This window comes from Pempheris klunzingeri, chromosome 10 (genome assembly GCF_042242105.1).
Source record: "Pempheris klunzingeri isolate RE-2024b chromosome 10, fPemKlu1.hap1, whole genome shotgun sequence".
Taxonomy (NCBI): Eukaryota; Metazoa; Chordata; class Actinopteri; order Acropomatiformes; family Pempheridae; genus Pempheris; species Pempheris klunzingeri.
This window is the reverse complement of record NC_092021.1, coordinates 24,247,647-24,269,393: the sequence shown is the minus strand read 5'-3', so window position 1 is coordinate 24,269,393 and position 21,747 is coordinate 24,247,647. Positions and strand designations below refer to the sequence as shown.

General features: G+C 43.7%; 1 protein-coding gene across 1 annotated transcript in view; it reads left to right on the top strand.

The window, feature by feature from the left end:
• sema5ba (sema domain, seven thrombospondin repeats (type 1 and type 1-like), transmembrane domain (TM) and short cytoplasmic domain, (semaphorin) 5Ba) overlaps positions 1 to 21,747 on the top strand; it is a 147,702-nt gene that overhangs the window by 109,367 nt on the left and 16,588 nt on the right. Inside the window, exons 9-16 of the mRNA XM_070837589.1 lie at positions 4,735 to 4,870; positions 6,100 to 6,307; positions 6,422 to 6,629; positions 16,796 to 16,913; positions 17,316 to 17,500; positions 19,093 to 19,236; positions 20,534 to 20,681; positions 21,488 to 21,713. Of these exons, the coding sequence (XP_070693690.1) occupies positions 4,735 to 4,870; positions 6,100 to 6,307; positions 6,422 to 6,629; positions 16,796 to 16,913; positions 17,316 to 17,500; positions 19,093 to 19,236; positions 20,534 to 20,681; positions 21,488 to 21,713 (1,373 nt within the window). The remainder of the gene's footprint in view (positions 1 to 4,734; positions 4,871 to 6,099; positions 6,308 to 6,421; positions 6,630 to 16,795; positions 16,914 to 17,315; positions 17,501 to 19,092; positions 19,237 to 20,533; positions 20,682 to 21,487; positions 21,714 to 21,747) is intronic.

Below are 21,747 nucleotides of genomic sequence, written 5' to 3'. Positions count from 1 at the left end.
TGAAAGCAGGGTGAAGAGCTGGTGGGGACGAGCGAGAAGCAATATTGCTTGGGGGGGCACTTCTGATGGAGTACATGGGCACAAATGATGGCTTTAATATCAAGTGAAAATGAGAAGCCTTATGATCGTTCAACTTTTTCATGCATTTTAAACTCACTGGGACACACACACACACAAACAGTGTGTAAAAAGACATAAAGACATATGCACATATGCAGCTCCTCTTAGGAATTCTAAAATTCCTCCTCCTCCTCATCGTGGAAAATATGCGACTGACTCAGAGTGAGCTTAGACTTGACGTGGATGATAAATTATATACTGGGCGGCCAAGTGAAGCAAGCCGCATAACTGTACGATATTTTTGATTTTATACAACGTTTTCTTCCCGTCATGTCGACTTGCTGACATTAAATTTACCTTGAAATGAACTGTGGACCCCCGGTGGAACACTGGGCCTGATGTGAATACAGTCTGACGGGATCTGCTGCTTGTGGACCGATGGTTTTATCGTTCCTTTCACAGATATTCTTTGGTTTCTCTCACTTAGGGCCAACATGCACTTGATTAGAAACACTGAAAATAGGTCAAGTCTGGCCAAGACTCTGTAAACATTACATTTTGTCTCTCGAATGGTTAACACCACCATTCTACTCAGATTTCAGATTTGAGCTGAAGAAGTGCACGGTTCAGCTAACACCTGGATTTTTGTGAACCTGTGTTGTTCCTTTATTGTTTAGTGTAGGTGTTGCTGACTCAGTGAGCCTCTGAATGTGACTGTTTTGGGCCAAAGCTGTTGCCTTTGCTGGCGTATTTTTGTGCAGTATAAAAATATGTATGGATAATCCTGGCAGCCTCGGTTCAATTTCTGGTCCCCGCAGCCATGTAGCTCTGCTGAGTGGGCCCTTTTCCTTTTTCTGCTGCGATGCAGGTATTCACTGAGGTTGAAACATTGGCCTTAATGTAGTTTTAGCTGTTCCTTCTTTCACATGAAATAAGGTTAGATGCATTAGCTGAAAACCTGGAGTTTCAGCTGGACTCTGCATCTGTGTGAGTGTGAGTGTGTGTGTGTGTGTGTGTGTGTGTGTGTACAACGCACGTGCAAATCTTCTATTTTCTTGTCAAATCAGATAAAAACAAATGTTGAATAAAGTGCTTTTTAAGAGGTTAAAAATCCAATCAGATTTTAGAAAATAACAAAAAAGGAAGAAATGAAAAATGGAGATAAATGTTAGAACACAACAGGAATATTACTCAGAAACTAATGGAATAATTAAGACGTAATATGACAGATCATGCAGTCATAACAATCTAAAAACTAGATGAACAGAGACATGTAGAGATCTGATGCAGCTATACCAGCATCCAGACTAAAAAGATAAGGTTATTGAGCAAGATGCATATCAGCCACTTGTGTTTACCAGACAGACTCGGTGGTGTACTGATCTGTACTGATTGTGGCTCGCAGAGAGCCAGCCGGGCTCAGAGAGGAGTTCATTACCTTTCTTAACACCTCTTTCGTGGGCTGAACAGAGAGACACATCTCATCGCTCGTGTGGAAACCTGCAGCCACGTGTCCTGGGCGTGAGGACAGCCGACAGCAGTGATATGTCATTTCCTTTACTTGGATAAGAATAAAGTTGGCATTTTTCTATATATTGCTTATTGATGTATATCGTGAAAAGACCAAAAGCAACAATGCGTCTGCGAATACAATATATTAGGGTTTGAATAAGTGTAACTACACTGTCTGCTTCAAAATATTAAATAAAAGCACATCAGTGTTACTGATGCATTCATGAGTAATCAGCATTTTAATGTTTTATCTTTAGCTCATTTTAACTGTATCTAGTGCTGTTGTATAAACATGACAGGGTTTTATTAAAAAAAAAAGTTTGAACAAATTAGTTCATAGCGCAGAAAAAGGATAACAGGGATGAATTCTGTGAAACAACACAGGAAATCAAGAAGTATTTCACAGGACAACCAGTGACAGGATCAGGCTGCTGGGACGACTTGAGTGAAGGCGCTTCACTCGTAATGAAAGTGATCATCGTGGCGCTGGGCCTCGGAGAGCGGCAGAATAGCAGCAACAAACAGCATAGCAGATGTCAAACAGCTTTTCAATCACTTTCCCGGGCTTTTAACCAGAGTCAAAACATATGGGTTGCATTCATTAGTGTGACAGACAGCGTTCGTTTCAGTGCTTCCTTTTGCTCTGTTCTCTTGGAATTATGTGCAGCAATCTCAGATAATCTGGGCAGTGTCACAGGCTTTCTGTGGTAAAGATCAGCTTGGCTGTAAACTGCAGCTGTAACACAACCACAAACCCACAGATTAACTTCCTATTATATCAAACTGTGTGTGTGTGTGTGTGTTTGAGAGTGAAGAGTGATGTGGCTGACGCTCACTTATTGCAGCTCATTTGCCTGCGGTTTCCTCCAGCTGGGGTTTGGTTACTGCCGGTTCACCACAGCCCTCCCTCCGCCCCTCCCTCACACACTTGGTCTCCACCGGAGAGAAAAGAGAGAAGGTCCTTTCACTGTAGTCTGGAGGCTCCTCTCTTCATCAGCCTGCAGTACAGTCAGTAAGCCACCTGTTTGGCCTCCCTCTGTGTTCAGCCAGAGCTCATTTGGAGCTGCGCGGCCCTTTGCCGTTATGACAAAACATATTAGCTTTCTCACAATTCTCAGCTGGATCTCTGAGAAAGTAGTGTTGAAAAAAAAAAACCCAACAAAAGCAATCAGAGATTTCTCAGGTGGGCTTAGGAACTTATCTTAGAGGTATAAATAAGGATATTAGACCCAGAGGAGGACGGTCTAACTTGACTTGCCAGATGGTTTGTTACACAGAACCATCTGGGAAGTCGTCCGTAAAACCTGTTTGTTTTACGGACGACGTCTAAAAATAAAAACTTAATTGGATGAACCATCTGTCCATCACTGACCAACACAGGCTAGGACAGGTGGTCACACCTAAACCCCGCCCATAGCGTACGCTGATTGGTCCGAACCACTTTGGAGCCTGGCGAGAGGGATATTCTCCCGGACAATCTGTAGAGCAACAGAATAAAGAATTTGTCTCCTCTAAGCGTACAAGACTTTTGGTTGATGCATTTTGTGTCATAAATCAGCCAAACCAGAACAGACAGCTGTCAGACACACAGTGCTGCTACTGAAGCAACATTATTCCCAAAGAATAAACCTCCCTGCACTCCATAAATCTGTTAAAAGCATATAAAGAGGTGCTCCTTACTAAATTCATCCACTAAATTCACTTTTTCCTCTCTTATAAAAGTAACCCAGTGATGTGAGTGTCAATAGTAAACAGAAACTGCTGACAGCTGGTTCAGTAGGACTTGTAACGGTGTAGCTTTGCCAAAGTTGTAACATACAGCTAACTATGGCAAATCACACTTCCTGTTTGCATCATCCAAAGCTTGATTTTAGTGCCAAAAACTCAACATATAACAATGATAACTGTTAATACGTAAAATAAAATACCAAAGTCAGATTGTCTCCAGACTGCTGGTAACTCTACCATGGATGTGCAGACATCCATACATGACAGACAGGTAAAAGGCCACACTATCTCAAATTGCTTAAGAGTTTTTTCTCTTTCTTAAAAACTGTTCTAAAGCATGTATAGTGGCAGTGACCTGTCAACCGCTGACATTTCTGAGTAAATGGTAAATGGACTGTACTCAAAGCCCTTTAACACCACATTCACATTCACCCATTCGCACACCATTCATACACTAATGGGAGGTTGCCAACTCTGCCACCAGGAGGGAACTAGCCATTCACACAGGAGCTGTGCTTCAGGAGCAATTTGGGGTTCAGTGCGGACTGTCACAGCCGCCCACTGCAGTAACCGTAAATGAACATGGCAGGTCTAGCTCATGTGTGACTGTGTCATTAGAAAATTAAAATACAGGGAACGAGAACCGAGCAGAAGTCGCTCCAGGAATGATAACCAAACATTAAAGCCTCATCAAAAGGATTTGGCAAACCTGAGGTCGCAAAACGGCTCACAAAGCTACACGAAGTCGTAACAAAAGTCTTTCTTTCTTTCCCTCTCTCCCTCTGTCTCACTCTCCCACTATAATATTATCACTCACTATCTTCTAACTGATGGTTTATCAGCATCCCACAAGCTATGCCAAGGCAGCTGGCTGTTCACTGGGTAGTAAAAACTCTGAGTGTGGGTGTATGGGAAAGGGGATAAAAAAAAAAAAGTCAGCAGTAGCAGGCAGTTAAGAAACTCATTACCTTGCAGCACATTATGGCCGAAGAGCATCCCGATAATAACTTTACTCACACTGGCAGTTTAGCCGGGGTTTACGCTCGTATGTGACACCTGCGAGGTGGCTGTGTGTGTGTGGCTGCACATAATCTGTGCGACTGCCTCCCATATCCTGGGCTTAATACTGTCCCCATTCACTGTGCACTGCTGATAGCATAGCTTAGCCTCCAGCAAAAGCGAGCCAGCAATGTAGCGCCTGTTTAGCGCAGGTATAAATGATAGGACTTCCATTAAGAGGATGGAGCGCGTTGCAGAATGGCTTTATTACACAGCTGGCTGCTGCTGATTTCTAATACGGCTTCACGTTTACTGCCAACATGTAAACTGTTATGAATATTATTGTTAAAAGTTTTTTGTTACTCTCTCTCTCCCTCTCTCTCCCTGTTATCTCCCCCTTGCTGTCTTGTCTTCCCTGTTCATCTCTCTATAAAGCAACAGTATTGCAGCATCTGCCGTGTGTGCCTTCAACCTGAGCGCCATCACCCAGGCCTTCAACGGGCCCTTCCGCTCCCAGGAGAACCCCCGCTCCACCTGGCTACCCACGCCCAACCCCATCCACAACTTCCAGGTTAGTTTAACTCACATCCAGACGAATCTCACACCAGTTCACAATAGTCTCGACAAAGCTCAGCTGGCTGACTGTGGCCAAATCACCATATTTTACATGATGTATGTGTTTTTTTAAGTTTGACATTTGTGTTTAGAATCTCTGTCCTTCTCTGTCGCTGCATTTGGATAAGACACAACAGCTCAGTCCAGTCCAATTACAGGTGGAAATTACTTCTTTTTTGCAAGAACTCGTCTTCTCAGGCGGTTCACTCCCCCACACTGCATCACTAAAATGCAAAAATTAAATAAAGATTAAATTAGCAAAAGTGAATCATCTCTAATCTAGTATCTAAAACCATTTGGTGTTGAGAGCTTGCTAGCAGCTCTACACAGCCTGTTTGGAAGTGTTACGGTTGCCTTAAACACAGTAATTGGGGAAAAGAAAAATGTTACGAAAGCGCTTTCTACTTCATGTGTATCTAACTGGTTCTAACACTAACACAGATTATGGTCAGAAATGGCCACCAGCAGGGGGTTTCTGAGGTCCTGAGAGATTCCTAAACTAATTTGTATGCTGCCTTGAACTTATTACATGCTCTGATTATCTCTGAATAACATAAAAACTGTCACAGCGGTTTGTCAAACCCTTATTATGACCAAATTAATGTTTGGTTACAAAACAATCTCCAAGATGCTGTAGGGTCATTACTTCACAAGAGAAATACATTATGAAAAAAGAGACTATAATGCAGATATCAGATAACGAATAACATAGATATGACATAACTTGTAAAATTGAAAAAATCATTATCATACTTACTAATTACCAAAAGCTCCAAACATCATCCAAAAACAGAATCTGCCAACAAATCAATCTCTCATTTTAAGCCCCAAGAACGAGCAGAAGCTGCAATCCACAGCTAAGCTCTGCAACACAAACAAAGCTTGCAGAAAGCTGTCATTTCATATTTATTCTCCTGCAGTGTCTCATTAAATTTTTGTGTTGATGCTGAGTCACATCACAATCACACTATAGTTTTACTGCCCCGAAAAAGTCACAATTTATGAGAACAGAATTAAGAACTGAAACAATCTCATCAGCAACGGACTATTGACTCTGTAATTACAATGACTGGGTTGTGTGAGGTACTTCTCCATTGTGTGGTTTTTCTCTCTTTCTGCCTTCCTTCATTTTCCTGCATTCGCACCACATTTTCACACCCTCACACCATCTCCTGTCCTCTCCAGTGTGGCACTATAGATGACGAAGGTCCCAACGAGGGTTTGACTGAGCGCAGCCTCCAGGACGCCCAGCGGCTCTACCTGATGAACGACGTGGTCCAGCCGGAGTCGGTCGACCCGCTGGTCATGCAGGATGACGTTCGCTTCTCCAACCTGGTCGTGGACATTGTTCAGGGCATGGACACGCTCTACCATGTCATGTACATCAGCACAGGTGGGTAAAGGAACAACACCGCCACTTCTTTTCACACACATCACGTTCATTAAGCCAAAAAATACCCAATATAATAGATCATGTGGAGATCTTAATTTGCTTCTATCCAATCAGAATATGGCACCATCTTGAAGGCGCTGGCTACGCCCAATAAGAATCTACAAGGTTGTTACCTTGAGGAGATGGAGCTTCTCCCCTTAGGGGTGCGAGAACCAATCCTGAGCTTGCAGATCCTGCACAGCGACAGGTCGCTCTTCGTCGGGCTCAACAATCGAGTCCTGAAGATTCCCCTGGAGAGGTGCTCCACCTACAAAACCGAGACGTGAGTAGTGCACAACATCTCTACATCTAGTGGAAAATTTCATTCAGGATGATCACGCTGAATATCACAGCTATCAATGGGAACTCTAAGTTACCCATTAATGTAATCTTATATGGAGAGAATGTTGAAAATAGTGTTTTATCTGCATCATTGTCACGTTTGGTGCAACAACAGTGAGGCCTTCAAACACGTCAGAGTAGGAAAGACCAAACTCTGCAAAGATGAGCATGTGAATTCAGCTCATGTGGTCTTAAAGTATATTACTGCACACTGAGCCTCTCCATCAGTATTGTGGCAGCGTAGCTTCTAGCCACCAGTGGCAGCAGGGAACGCAGCGCTTCAGGTTTGATAAGTAGCATCACGGTCCTGGATCAGGATTATGGACCTGGGCTGCGCTCTAATGAGGCATCTGGTGGTATCGTGGTTAACAACATACTGCGTCTGCAACATCCCTGGTCTGATTCTGGCGGGGACATTTGTTTGCTTTCCATTCCTCTTCTCTCTTTCCTCTCAGTTTCTGTCAAATCTGTTCTGCCCACTCACTGCAACAGTCCTCACTTTCTGGAGGCAGCTCTGTGGTATACAAAGACTACATTTTATAGTTCATTTTATGTGTTTTGGCAGTGGATTCATTTTAACCTGGTTGGTCCTCTATCGAAGGTAATTATCTGTCCTCAACTAGGATTAATGTCTGGAAGACCTCGCCTATAATCATTAAAGTCCTTATGGAACCAAATAAATGGCTGGGGCGGTATCTGCTCGCCAGAGGAAATTAATGTGTTATGGTGGGTTTTTTTTCCAGTAATGAAGTTCTGCGTTATACAGAGGGAGCACTGTTCTGCCTTTTGTTTGTGTCTGAATCACAGGACAAACAAAAAGTGTGTGTGAAGCTACCTCGAACACTGCCAGAGAAGTTTCTCTGAAGGCATGATTGTGTGAGAGAGCTACAAAGACACAGAGAGAGAGAGAGAGAGAGAGAGAGAGAGAAGCCTCTTGCTCTGCCATCTCCAGCTTCAGTGTTATTCATGTGAAAATCTCCCGTCTCGAGGGTGAGCGAGGGGAGAAAAGCTCACTGGCTGTTTGTCCAACTTCAGTATCTCATCAGTGCTCTCAATCAGGATCCTCTGCCGGCCACCTCAGTCCTTCAAAGTCAACTTCATTTTAGCATACAAATGGCTTGGTGCTTTTTCACTCTGTGTGTGTGTGTGTGTGTGTGTGTGTGTGTGTGTGTACGTCTGTATACTGTATGGAGGGCAGTCTACTCAGTGCGATTTGTGTGTGGGTTGGTGCTTGGATGAGTTCTCATATGCGCACTGCCTGATGAGTCAGCTCGCTATTTCTAGTAAATCCAAACTCCTAGACACATGGGAGCGCACACACACACACACACACACTCACACAGTTTGGGAAACCTTTGCATTTAATAAGATGTGGGTGAGATATGCGAGATGAGAGGAAGAGACACAGAGAGGAAAAGAACGGGAGAGGAAAGCCAAGAGAAATGCGAAGGAGCAGCCACAGTCCTATTTAAGACACAGTGGGGTGAAACGATAAGAGGAGTGGGCTCCAAGGTCACCAGAAAGAGGGGGAAGGAGTGGGGTGGGGGGGTGACGTAGGACGGGGCAGTCTTTAATCCAATCTGCGATATTCTGCTCACCTCTGTGGCTCACCCACTCTTGCAATCTTTCCACGTGCTGCAGCTGAAGGCAAACTGAGCTGCAGCTCAGCACAGATGTCAGCCTGTCCGTCAGTGTGACACCTGAGATCGTCTGGAGGGACTCAAGCCAGCGGAAAAGGGCAGATGGGTGGCATTAAGTCTGGAGATTAAGGAAAAAATGGAGGCGGGTAGTTGATAAATGGAATATGACTTGAGCTGATGTTTACATTAGCAGTTAATCTGTTGATCAGCGAGTCAAAGGCGACGAATTAAAATGGCTCATTTTCTACAACCAAGAGTCCAAAACTCTTTTCAATTTCCTTTAATATAAAGCAGAAACCCTCACATTTGTGAAGCCGGAGAGTTTTCAAAGAGGGGTGTGTGCAGTGTTTACACACAACCACACACTCTCAGAGCAGAAGAAGCCGTTTCATAGATATTGATACAGAGATTTGAAGGGTGCTTCAGTTATTGGGCGAAAAGGGGAGATTCCAAGTTTGCTGAGCTTATGGTGCAACACTTCGTCGATCTTTGTATTTAACCAACCAGTCGAAAAACTGATACACAAGTGTAATATGAGAGTTTTTCTTTAGAGCCGTGTTGGTGTAAACGGTGGGTATCAAGCTGAGGAACAAGTCTCACAAAGAAGAATTTCTTTCTTCTTCACTTCTGCTACAACGCCGTGCTGCTTGAGTGGCACACGTTAGCACTTGTGGCTGAATTCTTTGAGGCTCTCGGAGCTGAACTAGATTCAACTCTCGCCACGATAACTGACCAGAGACAACTGTGAACTTAACCAAGTGTGTTACAGGGCTGGAAAACATTTGATTCCACCTATGCATGACGTCTGAAGCTGCCGATCTGGAGGAACACAGTAGGAGGCAACATTACTGACCAACTGGAATCTGTTGAGGAGTTGGTCTTTCTCTAAAATGCTTGCTAAGACTTTCAGAAAACAGCTTCCTCAACTCCCTCCAGAAAGTGATTGTGCTCGTCATTACACGGCTCTTAAACCTGCGCCCAAAGTGCTACGTCTGCATTAATGACATGTTGATTCAAGGCGTGCAAACATGGAAAATTGGAGTATCACAGGCACTGTATCAGCATATATAAATATTACACTCCAAGATTAACAATTTATCTAGAATATTAACATAATTTCATGGAAAAGTTGCAATCAACTCATCCATTCAGCGTCACAATAACACCAAAAAAAAACTACATGAAATCCTCTAAGGATTGGGTAAAGTGTTACCACAAAGCTTGGGTCTCACTCGAACTACTTTTTCTTTATTTTACTTTCTCTTTCCAACTCTCTGGGGGTTCTGTTACTACGTGGAAAAGACCCACCTGCTGTCCTAGTCTTTGTCTGAACACACTCCCTGCCATTGTACTGCTGACTGAATGGGACATTCTCTTCATCGCCTTGGCTTTGTGTGTGGTTGTCCCGCTCGTATACAGCCAGTGCATCCATTTACACACTAATGGCAGCTGAATATAGATGGCTTTATAGCTGACAGCGGCTCATCTGCAGCCACACATGCTGCTTTTCACCCTCACACACGCATTCATATAAACAATGAGGAATGGTGCTATTTACAGTACTGTGGAGGGCGTTACAGCGGCAGAGAGAAGAAGAGACATGATTTATGGACAAGCCATAACATATCCAATTTGTTATAGATTATTCTGCTGGTGATGGAGTAGCTGATGTACTGTGGCTTTGCAGTAGTTATACTACAGAAATGCTTCACACATACTGTAAATGTGCATGTAATTGTTTAAACATGAAGTTAAAATATTGACTTTTACACTTTGCTACGGCAGCAGAACACGTTTGTGTGGACAGTTGTTGCAGTCTGAACGCTCAGTCACATTTAAGTGCTTTTAATGTTCAACTTTGCTTAGTTATTGATCCATACAGGCAACTCTGGCCAGCCCTGAAAGTAGAATAATATTTACATCATCATCGTTAACTGAAGTGCTTTTTTGTTAAGCAGCTAAACCTTTTCAGCAGTCGGTGATTTGCAGGCTTTTAGTTATAGCTCGCAGACAAATGCTGCAGCTTGTGTGGCATTGTGTGTGTGTGTGTGTGTGTGTGTGTGTGTGCGCACATGCCTGTGTGTTTGTCCTCTATTTGTGGTAATTATATTTGACCAGGCCAATTGGCACCTCTGGCTAACGGCACCACTCTGTCCTCCACCCAGCCCCTATCTCTCTATCTCGCTCTGCTAGTGAAGTGATTTATTTTGGCTGCAGCAGCTTGCTAGCTTAGCTGCAATGTTGCATACATCTCTTTTTTCCCCTCCACTGAGGTAAGAAAGGTAGACCACACTGCCAAATACAGGATGTAACTACTGGTCTCAGAACACCCCCTACAAAAAGACATCTTTGAAAGTAAGTGCACAACTTGTCTGCACTGGATTGGTTGGCTGTCATTTGTCAAAACTGAAGGTATCAGACAGGGAACGCTGGTTTAAAACTGAGGGAGTTTGCAGCTTTGTTTGCTTGTTTTCCCAGTTGGTGTTGAGCAGAAAGAGAAGAGAGTCTGAGAAAGAAAAAGATAAGAAAAAAAATATGGAAACAGAAATAACTACAAGGAGGAGGCAAAGGAGGAAACGCTGAATAAATGAGGAGGATAATGGTGAGGAGGATGAAACGGAACAAATCAGGCTTTCTGTAGCAGCTCTATTCCTGCATCCAAACCACCGCTCACACATCTGCTTACATAAACATTACGTTTTATTACAAGAGGTACAATTGTACTGCTGGTGATAGTTATATGTCTGCCTGAGGGGCTGTGGTTGAGTTTGCACTGTGTCTATGAGTGTGTGGTTGTGTGTGTGTGTGTGTGTGTGTGTGATTAACAGTGACCTGGCAGCAGTCATGAGGCCAAGGCAGCTCAGCCTGCCTGCAGTAGGAGTTTAAAACAACATCGGGAAACCACTAAGTGGCCATCGAGGAAAACCACTGACCATTAGCATCCCTGCCACAGTCTGTTTGGTGGCTGCTTGTTAAACCCAATGTATATGACATGTTGCAGTGCAGTTTTCTTTATACTTTAGCATCAGCTCTTATAGGACCCCTATATGGTGGTATGGACATCCCTGTCTGTCTGTGTGTGAGAGGAGCTCACAGGCCCATCCACTGCAAACCCAATTTACTGTCGGCTGTGGCTGCCAGCCTGTCAGCAGGCCTCTAGAGCTCACTGCTGCTAAGCCTGTATGACCAATCAGAGGAACACTTCACCAGCCAAGGACTGACAGAGAAAGAGAGAGATGGTGTTCACACAGTGGATGTATTTATTACTGCTCCACAATGCTGTTACTTTTATTACAGGCTTTGTTCTGGCTGCAGCTTAGAGTAATCATTTTGTTCTTTGTCTCTGTCTCTGTTTCTGTCTCTATTGCTCTCTCACCTCCTCTTTCTTTCAGTCTTGATTTGGACCAGCACTATGTCTTAACCTCCAGCTTGCTACCTTTTTACATCCCCTTCGTGCTGCCAAAGTCAAACTACTCTGTTCCCTTTTCGTGTAAGAAGGTTGTAAAATAAAAACGCCTGCATGGCTATGAGGCCACCTGGATTTGCCAAGCTCAGAGGTTTTTACAAACACCACTGGCAGCAGATTATATGAGCTGCAGCTGACAAATGTTAATTCTGTGAGTAAATTGATGAAAAACTAAAATGAAACCTTCAGCTGGTGTCTGTATTCAACCAAAGAGCCAACATACCGCTCTGTAACCAACCACGCTACAGAGCTCTGAGTCCTGAAAGATGATATTCATTTAACACAAGATGAGATTGTATATGGTTCTGGGTGGTTTGGACTCTGCGAATGGACTGTGAGTTTTTAGATTTCAACAAGATCAGCAGAGTGAGCCTAGAAAAACCATCCAGATGACTGTGTCATCCCAGTTTCTGTTGTTGGGATGTGAGGCTCGTGTTTATCATGTTATCAGGACATCCAGTATTTGGAGAAAGTGAGTTGTGAGAAATGTAGTTTTACGTTCTATCAACAGGTTGTGAACATTAATCAGTGCTGCAGTGCTTTTGTCTTAAATACAGATCTCAAGTGTTACTTACTCATGACTTTAGCTGGTTAGAAATGTTGAAAGCTGGTTAATGAGGGGGTCAAGAAGCAGGGGGGCACGATGGTGCTTTGGTGTGAATGTGGGTGTGCACGGCTTCTAAAGATGGCAGCCCTGCTGTCAGGAGTGTAACCTGCCTCTTGCCTAATGTGAGCTCAGATAGGCTGCAGCCCACTTTGTTAGATTTTTGTTTTCAAGGCCTGTGTTATTTCTGTCCACATTAGTATTGTCCATCTCATTGCACTATGTCAGGTTCTTGTGTCTTCCCCGTCTCTCAGTTTCATCCATTTACCATCTTTCTGCCATCCATTACCCTGCCTTGGAATATATTTACATTTTCTTGTCTTGTCTCTCTCTCTCTCTCTCTCTCTCTGTCTGTCTTGTAGCCTGTCTATGCCTCCCCATTGTTTCTCTGTGATGATGCAGCTCCTTTCTATTCACCAGGGGCTAAAATTGTACATGGAAGACAGCAGGCATTTCTTGGCAGACAGCCATCTCACTTTTGTTTTCCTGATTTTTTTGGACCCGGCAACATCAGTCTTCAGCCTGGCTCCAACTGGGCCTAATTGGATGTATTAGCGCTGAGTGCTAGCAGGAGTTCTCTGTGTTTCCCATTCATCATGAGAAAACTTCCTGAATGGCTAGCTCAGCCCACCGCAGCGGGGGGAAACAACCCCAGGGACAGGCTCTCTCCCCTGGAGAGTGGATGAGGAGCAAGAGCCTGTCAGTGGTGGTCTCCTGAGAGCGGCTGCGAAAAATGACAAAGCTCGTGTGGAGAGATGGAGAGAGGCCGGCGTACGCAGACATATGTTTAACTGAGTCAGACCCTCCAGACAGTCTTTGCTAACGTATTCCCAAAGTGTCAGCGCTACAGCTAATAATGGCTGATTCCATTCCATAATTTATCAGCTCTGGTGATCATAATCGCAATTAAACACTGACGGCCTGCCATTAAAGGCGAGGTGAACTATTGTTTTTATGTCTAGTTGTTAAAGGGCCTGTAATAAAAGGAGACACTGGTTTTTACAGCATTCACAAACGATTTAAAATGCCAATTACACTCCCACGGAGAGAATCTGGCAGATTTATCTTCCAATGCCACTCGTCCAGACATATTGTTATATAGGCTGGTGGGTTTTGCTGCTCGGTCTGTTTAAAATTTAACAGGCCTTGTTCCACGGATCTCTGTTTTGATATAGTGTGCCACTGGGTATGCACACTGCTAAATTAAATATCAGACAGTGCCCTGCAGACTGGCGATGCTCTCACACATGGTGGCACACCCACAAAGACACACCCTTACAGTGAACACAGACGGGGAGATTTGGGAAACACTCTGGTATAGTTTAGATGCCTCACATCTGTATCTGCAGTCTCCTGTACACACTGACTTCCCTCTTCACTGCTTGTTACAGAAATTAGCTTTTGTATTCCCTATCACACAGCCCAATCTACTGCCTCTAATTGACTTTTACAGCAGTCCTTTTTTAAAAAAACTGTAAGCCGTCAAGACAGGAAGGTACTGAAAGCACTTGGCTAGTGTTTTATGCAGCTGCAGAAAGGTCAGAGAGGGAGATGAATGCCTGGGTACGCCCTCTTTTTTTTTTTCCTCCAATAATAAATCCTCGTTTATTAAATGGACCCTGGTGAAGGAAAACACTGAGGCTGCAAAGCTGCGCTGTGTCGCAATAGCAAAGAAAATGTGTTGATGTCAACCTAACTGCACATTTGGAAATGCCGCTGTCAATTAAACTTCACAAACACAGAGGAAAAAGTTTTGCCAACGATTCATCACCGTTTTTTGTTTTCCAACATCTCCCTTCAGTTGTCTCATCATTATCTGCAATTTGTTTTAATTCTTTGCAGCTGTGAGCAGCTCCTCTGTTTTCTTTGTGCATTGCATTGTGGGGCAGCAGTGTCCACCTAAAGCACTCTAAATCTATCAAGCAGTTCTAGTATGCATACTGACTTCTTGGGTTTTGTTAGTTTTGTTGTCTTTGGTGTTTTTTCCACAGTGAGCACACAACTATTCAAACTCAAAACCTGATTAGACGTTAGTGGACACCTGGACATTACACTCCTATATAATGTGATGTCTCCAAAACCATGAGCACTAATCTCCTGCTATAACAGGAGTAAAGGCATTGGATCCATTAACCTGGATCCACCTCTTGAATCAGCATGTTTAATCTGTATGGTATCTTGTCCACAGGCTTCTCTTAAAAATGGATCTTAATCTCGGTGAAACTACATGATGAAATCCAGTTTATATGCTGTAGCATTAAGATTTGGAATTAACTGGAACAAATGGAGACCAAACCAGGAAAAACAACTCTAACTGTGTCCACATACTTTTGGCCAGTGCTGAATTCAAATGGGTATGCATATTTGTGGGCAGATTGAAGCAGATAATTTATTAGCATAGCACCTTGTGGATTAGATGTTTGTGTTCTTGTGAGCACACACACACACACACACACGTGTGCCTGCAGCTATGTGAATATCTTACCTCGCAGCATTAACTCCCATCCTCACCTGCACTACAATCAGTTTGTCAGCATTTTTTTTTTTCCATCTGACATTTTTCTGCTCTCAGGAGCTTACAGCAGGAACGACTCAGTCTAGCTGGAGTCATCTTTTTCACTGACAATTTTCTTTGACAATATTTTCTCTCTAAATTAATGCAAACAGGGTGAATCCAGAACTAACTGTGTTTTTCCCCGAGGTCAGAAGCCTCCCAGCCTGCCTCTCAGCACACTTTACCCACAGCTAATTAGGCCTAAAATCTCTCCCACCTATCCCTTTCATATAGCATTATTTATTCCATCCTTGAAATGTGCACTTATTAATTGTTCCGCTTAGCTGATCTCGGTAGCGGTGCGTGTGTGTGTTGGAGGCGAGCGTGTTAGTAATCAGACAGCTAAATGAGAATTCTTCAGCCACAATGACGATGCAATGCCACACATCAAAGCCATCACAGATGTAATGTAGTCGACCTTGGGCCAAAATGGCACCACGCTCCTCCCTCCGCCCTCTCAAATGAACTATCAGGTTCACTGAACTGTGAATTTGTGGCTGACCTCGTTATGATTATTATTTCATCTCTATTGGAGATTGCATCCGGCATCGCTGTAATGGTGTCGCTTAATTAAAATGACACACAGGGAGGTTAGCGGTGAGCGCGCCTCGCTCTCGAGGCGAGTCGTCCTCTTCCAGCTGTGCCACAGATCACCAGAGAAGACGGCCTTTCTCTCTCCGCCTCTCTCGTCTTTTCCCTCCTGTGCTCAGTCGCTCTTTGTCTGTGGGGGTCACCTCTGATGTGCTGGCTAAGCAGTAATGACTCTATTGGATCCAAGCCGACCCCGGGTTCACAGCGGAGCCCCAGACCTGGCAGAGAGTGCTGTATCAACACTTGGAGATTCCTCAACCTCTAGACTAAAACACTACAGGGCTCTTCAAATAAACCATGAAGGCCTGTGCCAGGACAGACAAGTACAACAAGTTTCTCTCCTTTCGGCTGAATGCAGAGAGAGGAGGCAATACCGTGATGAAGGAGGCGAGAAGGAGAGGGAGTAGGATGAGCGTGAGGGAGGATAGGAAGGGGAGGAATGGAGGCAGGAAGTGCAGGGGAGTCTTTGAGAGACGGGAGTTATTCAGTTGATGCCTTTATCCTTCGTTCCTGAGGCATCCAGATCAGCTCTGGCGGCTTAGCCTCGTCATTAACAGCTTTAGATTTAATTAGCCGTCATTAAGCCTCTGTTTTACTGGAGGAGCTTACAAATATTTAATCACTGTTTGGGTGATGTACCGTGTATAGTGCTGTTTGTGTGAGAGTTGAGGGAGGAACGAGGCAGCAAAGTCAGATTCTGTCATCTTACAGAGTTATTTATAATGCATGTATAGTACAGTAGGTCTGAGGCCAGTGTGTTTGGATACGGTTTAGTCACAGTGCTGCTCTGGCTATTAACGCTGGCTTTATTCTATTAACTCCTCTTTTCCGGGTTTTTCTAGCATTCACATTCTTTTAATTATTATTTCACGTGTTTCTATTTCTAGTCACATCAAAAGCACGTAAACTCTCTTAAAGGCGTCAGTTTATCTTAAACTGAGTCTGGTCCCAGCCTACAGTGTTCATGGCAACGGTAGCTTTGCCTTTGTGTCAGTTCAACACATGTGAAAAACCAAAAAAAATCTTCTCTCTCAGGTATAAAGAGCTCTTTTTCATGCTTCCTGACACAGATTCAGGTAATTCAGGTGTTGTCACATATGCACCTCTTGTGGAAGATGCCTTGCTATTTTATAATAACTGTCATATCTGTCCAGGGACAGATTTATCAACATGCTATGTCTGTACTTAGCAAACTACTCACTTTGGTGATAACCCAGTCTTCCTCCCTCTTCCCCTCTCCTGTCCCCTGCAGCCTGTGTTTGGAGGCGAGGGATCCTTACTGTGGCTGGGACTTCAGGCAGCGCAGATGCACCACACTGGAGGACAGCTCCAACATGAGCCAGTGGAAGCAGAACATCACCGTTTGTCCGGTAAGAGGAACATCACCGCAGCATGTGCTGTACGAAAGGCTAACGAGGCGTCACATCAGTCCTCATGGGGCCGCCAGTCTAAGGCGTCCTGTTAATGTCACCTTTCACATGTCGCAGTTGTTGGCATCAAACATGACTAACAACCTCTCAGTGTGGGTTGTGTAAGACAGGACCGTGTACAGGCCCAGAGGAAGATAAATGCAGTAAATTTATTCTCCTATAATCCTCTGAAAACACACATCTTAGTAAAAGTCCTGTCTAGCAGCGTTAAGTCCTGCACTCTAAATCCACCTCTGCTTTATTCTCTGAGTAGTCGCTGACACGTTGCAGATGGTTTAATAACCCGGGCTGATACTTGCTCACCTGATCTCCCTCTCGTCACGACCGTCATCTGTTTTCCAGCTGCGGAACCAAACCACCAATGGTGGCTTTGGACCCTGGGCGCCATGGCAACCCTGCAACAACGATGACGGCGTGGATGGTGTGAGCTCCTGTTTGTGCCGCTCCAGGTCCTGTGACAGCCCCGCCCCTCGATGTGGAGGCAAAAACTGCGAGGGTCCCACCATCGAAGTCTCCAACTGCTCTCGGTAGGGAGAGAAAGAGATTGATTTTTATACTGATGATGATAATGAAACAACATCACCATCACATGTAATAATCCAGATTATGTATTTGTAGACATATTTAATACAATAAATGTTTGACTTCTCCAATCAAATAGTAGGAATAATAATAATAATAATATGACTACAATGTGACTATAAACTTGCTAGCTGGAAAGATGTTCTCCATCAATGTCAAAAAGACAAGAAAGAAAACATTATATTTGCTAACATGGAGGAATTATAGTGAATTATTGCAACAGTCTCTTCCTAAAATGAAGTGAAAGCTTCAGCGCATTCAGAAATGAGTTTGAAAAAGAACCAGGAGGACGGAGTCCATTAAATCCCGTCCTGAAATCTTTCTACTGGTTCCTAGTTGGTTAAAGAATAGATTCTAAAGTGCTAGTTTATAAATTACTTAACAGCCTCACGGCAAAATACATTTCTGGTATGCTTGAAGAATATAAACTCAATAGGTCCCTTAGATCTTTAGGAAGCAGTCAGTCTGTTGTACCTCAGGTCATAACCAAAACACAGTGAGGCTGCTTTCAGTGACTATGCAGTTTATTAATTTTACTCCTGCACTTTTCCTCTATTCAGTGTTGGCCTTATCTTATTTTTTGTGCAATAGAAGTGTATTTAAAATATATTCTTTGTCTGTTATTTGTGTTTGTTTATTTGTATCTTAATCCATTTAATTCTACTTCAGTAGGAATTGATTTTATTTTTCCTCTTCATTGTGTTCTCTTGCGTTCTCTTCATTACATTTCTTTGCCTTATGTTAACACTTCTCAGTGTTTGAAAGGTGCTTTAAAATAAGTGCCCTCAGTCTAGTGCAGCATATTAGCTTCAAAATAATTTATGATAATAAGATTTTGGCCGAGCTAATAATGTATTCTTGTTACACTGGACATTCATTCAGCACATTAATCCTGTAAGTTTGCAAAAGAACCCGGTCTAGAATCAGGGGAACTCTAACATCTTTTCTTAAACTCTGCTTTTGTAGCAGCAATATCTGGATTGACTTTGAAGCATCCACCTCAGGGCACAATTTACACACTGACAGAACATAACCATGATCCTTAACGTGAGGAATCTTATTACAAAACGTAGGTGACAACCAGGTTCTCCTCATGACACCTTTCGCTACCTCTGTCTGCAGGGGGAATTGGCCAATCAGCGTTAGAGAGAACAGAGCAGAGACAAAAAGCTTAGGCACCTTCATCCTACCAGATAGCTATGCCAGATTTAATCCTTGGTGTCAAAATTGAATTGTGCTTTTGCAGAAAGAGGCAATTAAATCATGAGAAGTGCAACCCAGGAACAAAGCACTTAAGCAAATTGAATGAATGTTTCCCAGTCAGAAAAAGCTCCCAATGTGTGTTTGCATTTTTGTTTCCAGAAGCTCACAATTAGAGTAATGATTAGACAAAGACAAAATGCAGCTTCTTTTTTACCTTTCGCATTAGAGAACCCAGTGAAAGAGTAATATCAAAAGCACTGCTGACTAATTATGCAGGTTTTTGAACCATCGTGAAATAGGCTCCTAATAGGTTTCCATGTGTCTGTTGCCATAGAAATGGAGGCTGGACGCCCTGGTCGTCATGGGGACAGTGCAGCACATCCTGTGGTACAGGCTTTGAGCTGCGCCAGCGTTCTTGTAACAACCCCTCACCCCGACATGGCGGCCGCGTGTGTGTGGGGCCAAGCAGGGACGAGAGGTGAGGATTACCACGTGTGTTAGTAAAGTAACTCTGAAGACTACAATGGTCAGATGCATCTTTCCAATCAAATAATGGTTAAAATATCATCTGCCTCTAAACTAAAAAGTTACAGACATGGTGCAAATGATAAGTGTGACATTTGCTTTCATCCTATAGTAATATAACATGACATTAGGACAACTAGACGAGACAGTACAATAATTCACATTGAAGTGGGAGGTTCAATGCACTCTGGGAGTAATGAGTAATGAAAAGGAAAGAACAGAAGGAGACACCGCAGAATAATATATAATAAGTGATGATAGTGATGAAAACGGAGGATATGAGTATTTGTGGCTCGAAGCCCCTGACACCCCCCCACCAGCATGGCTGGTGGGGGGGTGGGGGGGACCAGAGGGCAGGTTTCAGGGATGGCAGCGTGGGGTAAGAGAGCTGGCTTCAGCCCGGAGGTAGCTAGAATTATGAATGGATGTTGTTACTGTCGGATGTGGGAGTTGCCGCAGTGGGGCACCACAAACCAGACGGGGGGAGCTGGTGTGATGCTGGTTTGTTTGTTCATTTATTCATTTGTTTATCTTTTCAGTTTAATTTCTCCAGTTATCATCCTTATTATTTTATGAATCATTCATTTTTATTCCTTCCATCATTTCTGGGTCAGGCAGTCATGCCTTCCTGCCTCAAAGCCCCCCTGTTGGCCTCGCTCAGGGGTGAAGCCAACATCTGCTGGTCACTAGACAGGAGCCTGCACATCAGCCGCCGCTAAACAAGACTGTTGCATTTCTGATTTGATCACTGTTGTCATAACTGTCATCACTTTCACCAACATCACCTCATTCTTTACTACTATCATCTGTGTTTGTATTATTATGTAGTTGCTAGTTGCCATTTAAATCAAATTGAAAAGAAGAGAGAAGGAAAACAGAGATCACCCAACTGTTCACCATGCTCTTTGTTCAGCATCATATCATGCTCTGCCTCTGGTTTTAAACACAACAGTCATTATGGGCACAGTAAAGAGAGATTGCCTATCAAGAAAACATAAGCTAGGTCAATGAAGTGAACAAATAATGTCTGATAAGGGCTGTTGGGTTTTATTATTTTGTGCTTTTTGACAAGGTCGGAACTTGAGCCTTGAATATTGTTGCTTTCAAATCTCAGGTCAAGTCTTGAGGCAATCACATCTTGAGTAGGTCAAGTACGAGTCAAGCCTCAATTATAACTTTCCTGACCGAAGTACTGTACTGTGCTTTTGTCATAATGAATTCTCCTACAATCCCCCACCTCCTCTCCACAGGTTCTGCAATGAAGGGGTGGCCTGTCCTCAGCCTATTTTCTGGTCCCCTTGGGCCTCCTGGACCAAGTGCAGCACAGAGTGCGGGGGAGGCGTCCACTCCAGGGTCCGCACCTGTGAGAATGGCAACAGCTGCCCAGGATGTGCACTGGTAGGAAACACACACACGCAAATACACACTCAGATAAACAAACAAAGACGCAGAGGAGCATCTGTCAAGCTGAATCCGTCTCCCTGCCTCTGTAACAGAGCTTGTAGGCTTGTCAGCAACCATTTATTAGTTTAAGGATTAGGAAAATTATATTTTGAACAGAGACAAGCTGTTGCTTTATCAGAAAATGTCAATACGTGTTGATCCTCTGTACGCTGGAGGCTGAACAGCGACGCCTGAATGAAGTGAGGGCAAAGTCATTATAAAGGTGAGCAGGTGATGATGACAGCTGCGACGGGTACATTACACGTTAAAGAGCGCGTTTTTGATTTGTCCTCTGGCCTCTGATGTCTCAGCTTGAGTCACCACAGTGACAGCGATTTCACAAAAAATGTCGGTTAAATGTTAATGAAATCAAAACAAAATGTCACATTTAGTTTTTTTATGTGAGAAATGCAGGATGATTTTTGTCCCTAATGGACAGTCTCCACATGAAGCTCAAAAAAGAAAAAAAAAGAATGAACATTTTTATTTCAATATTAAAATTTTAATCTTAATCATGAGCTACAAAAAATAACATAGTAAGTCTACTCAGATGAAGTTGTAACCTGACATGTTGGTCTGATTGTATGGAAATCTATGAGAGAACAACCTCTGGATCTGTGGCTCCAAAATCACCACGGTGACGGGTGTAAACCAAGATGGTGATTTTGAATGGGCGACATCACGGTGGCTACACCCATGTAGTCTTGTCTTAAATCATGAAGGGAACTAACCCCACTGACGTCCGCCACCTTCTCATCCAGGAGTACAAGGCCTGTAACCTGGAGGCATGTCCAGAGGTAAAGAGGAACACACCGTGGACCCCCTGGATGCCTGTGAATGTGACCCAAGGTGGAGCTCGTCAGGAGCAGAGGATGCGCTACATGTGCCGGGCCCACCTCTCTGACCCCCACGAGCTGCAGATTGGACGCAGGAAGGTGGAGACGCGCTTCTGTCCCAATGATGGAACGGCAGCCTGCGAGACGGACAGTAAGTTGACGAGCTGACGGACACACTGATGTGG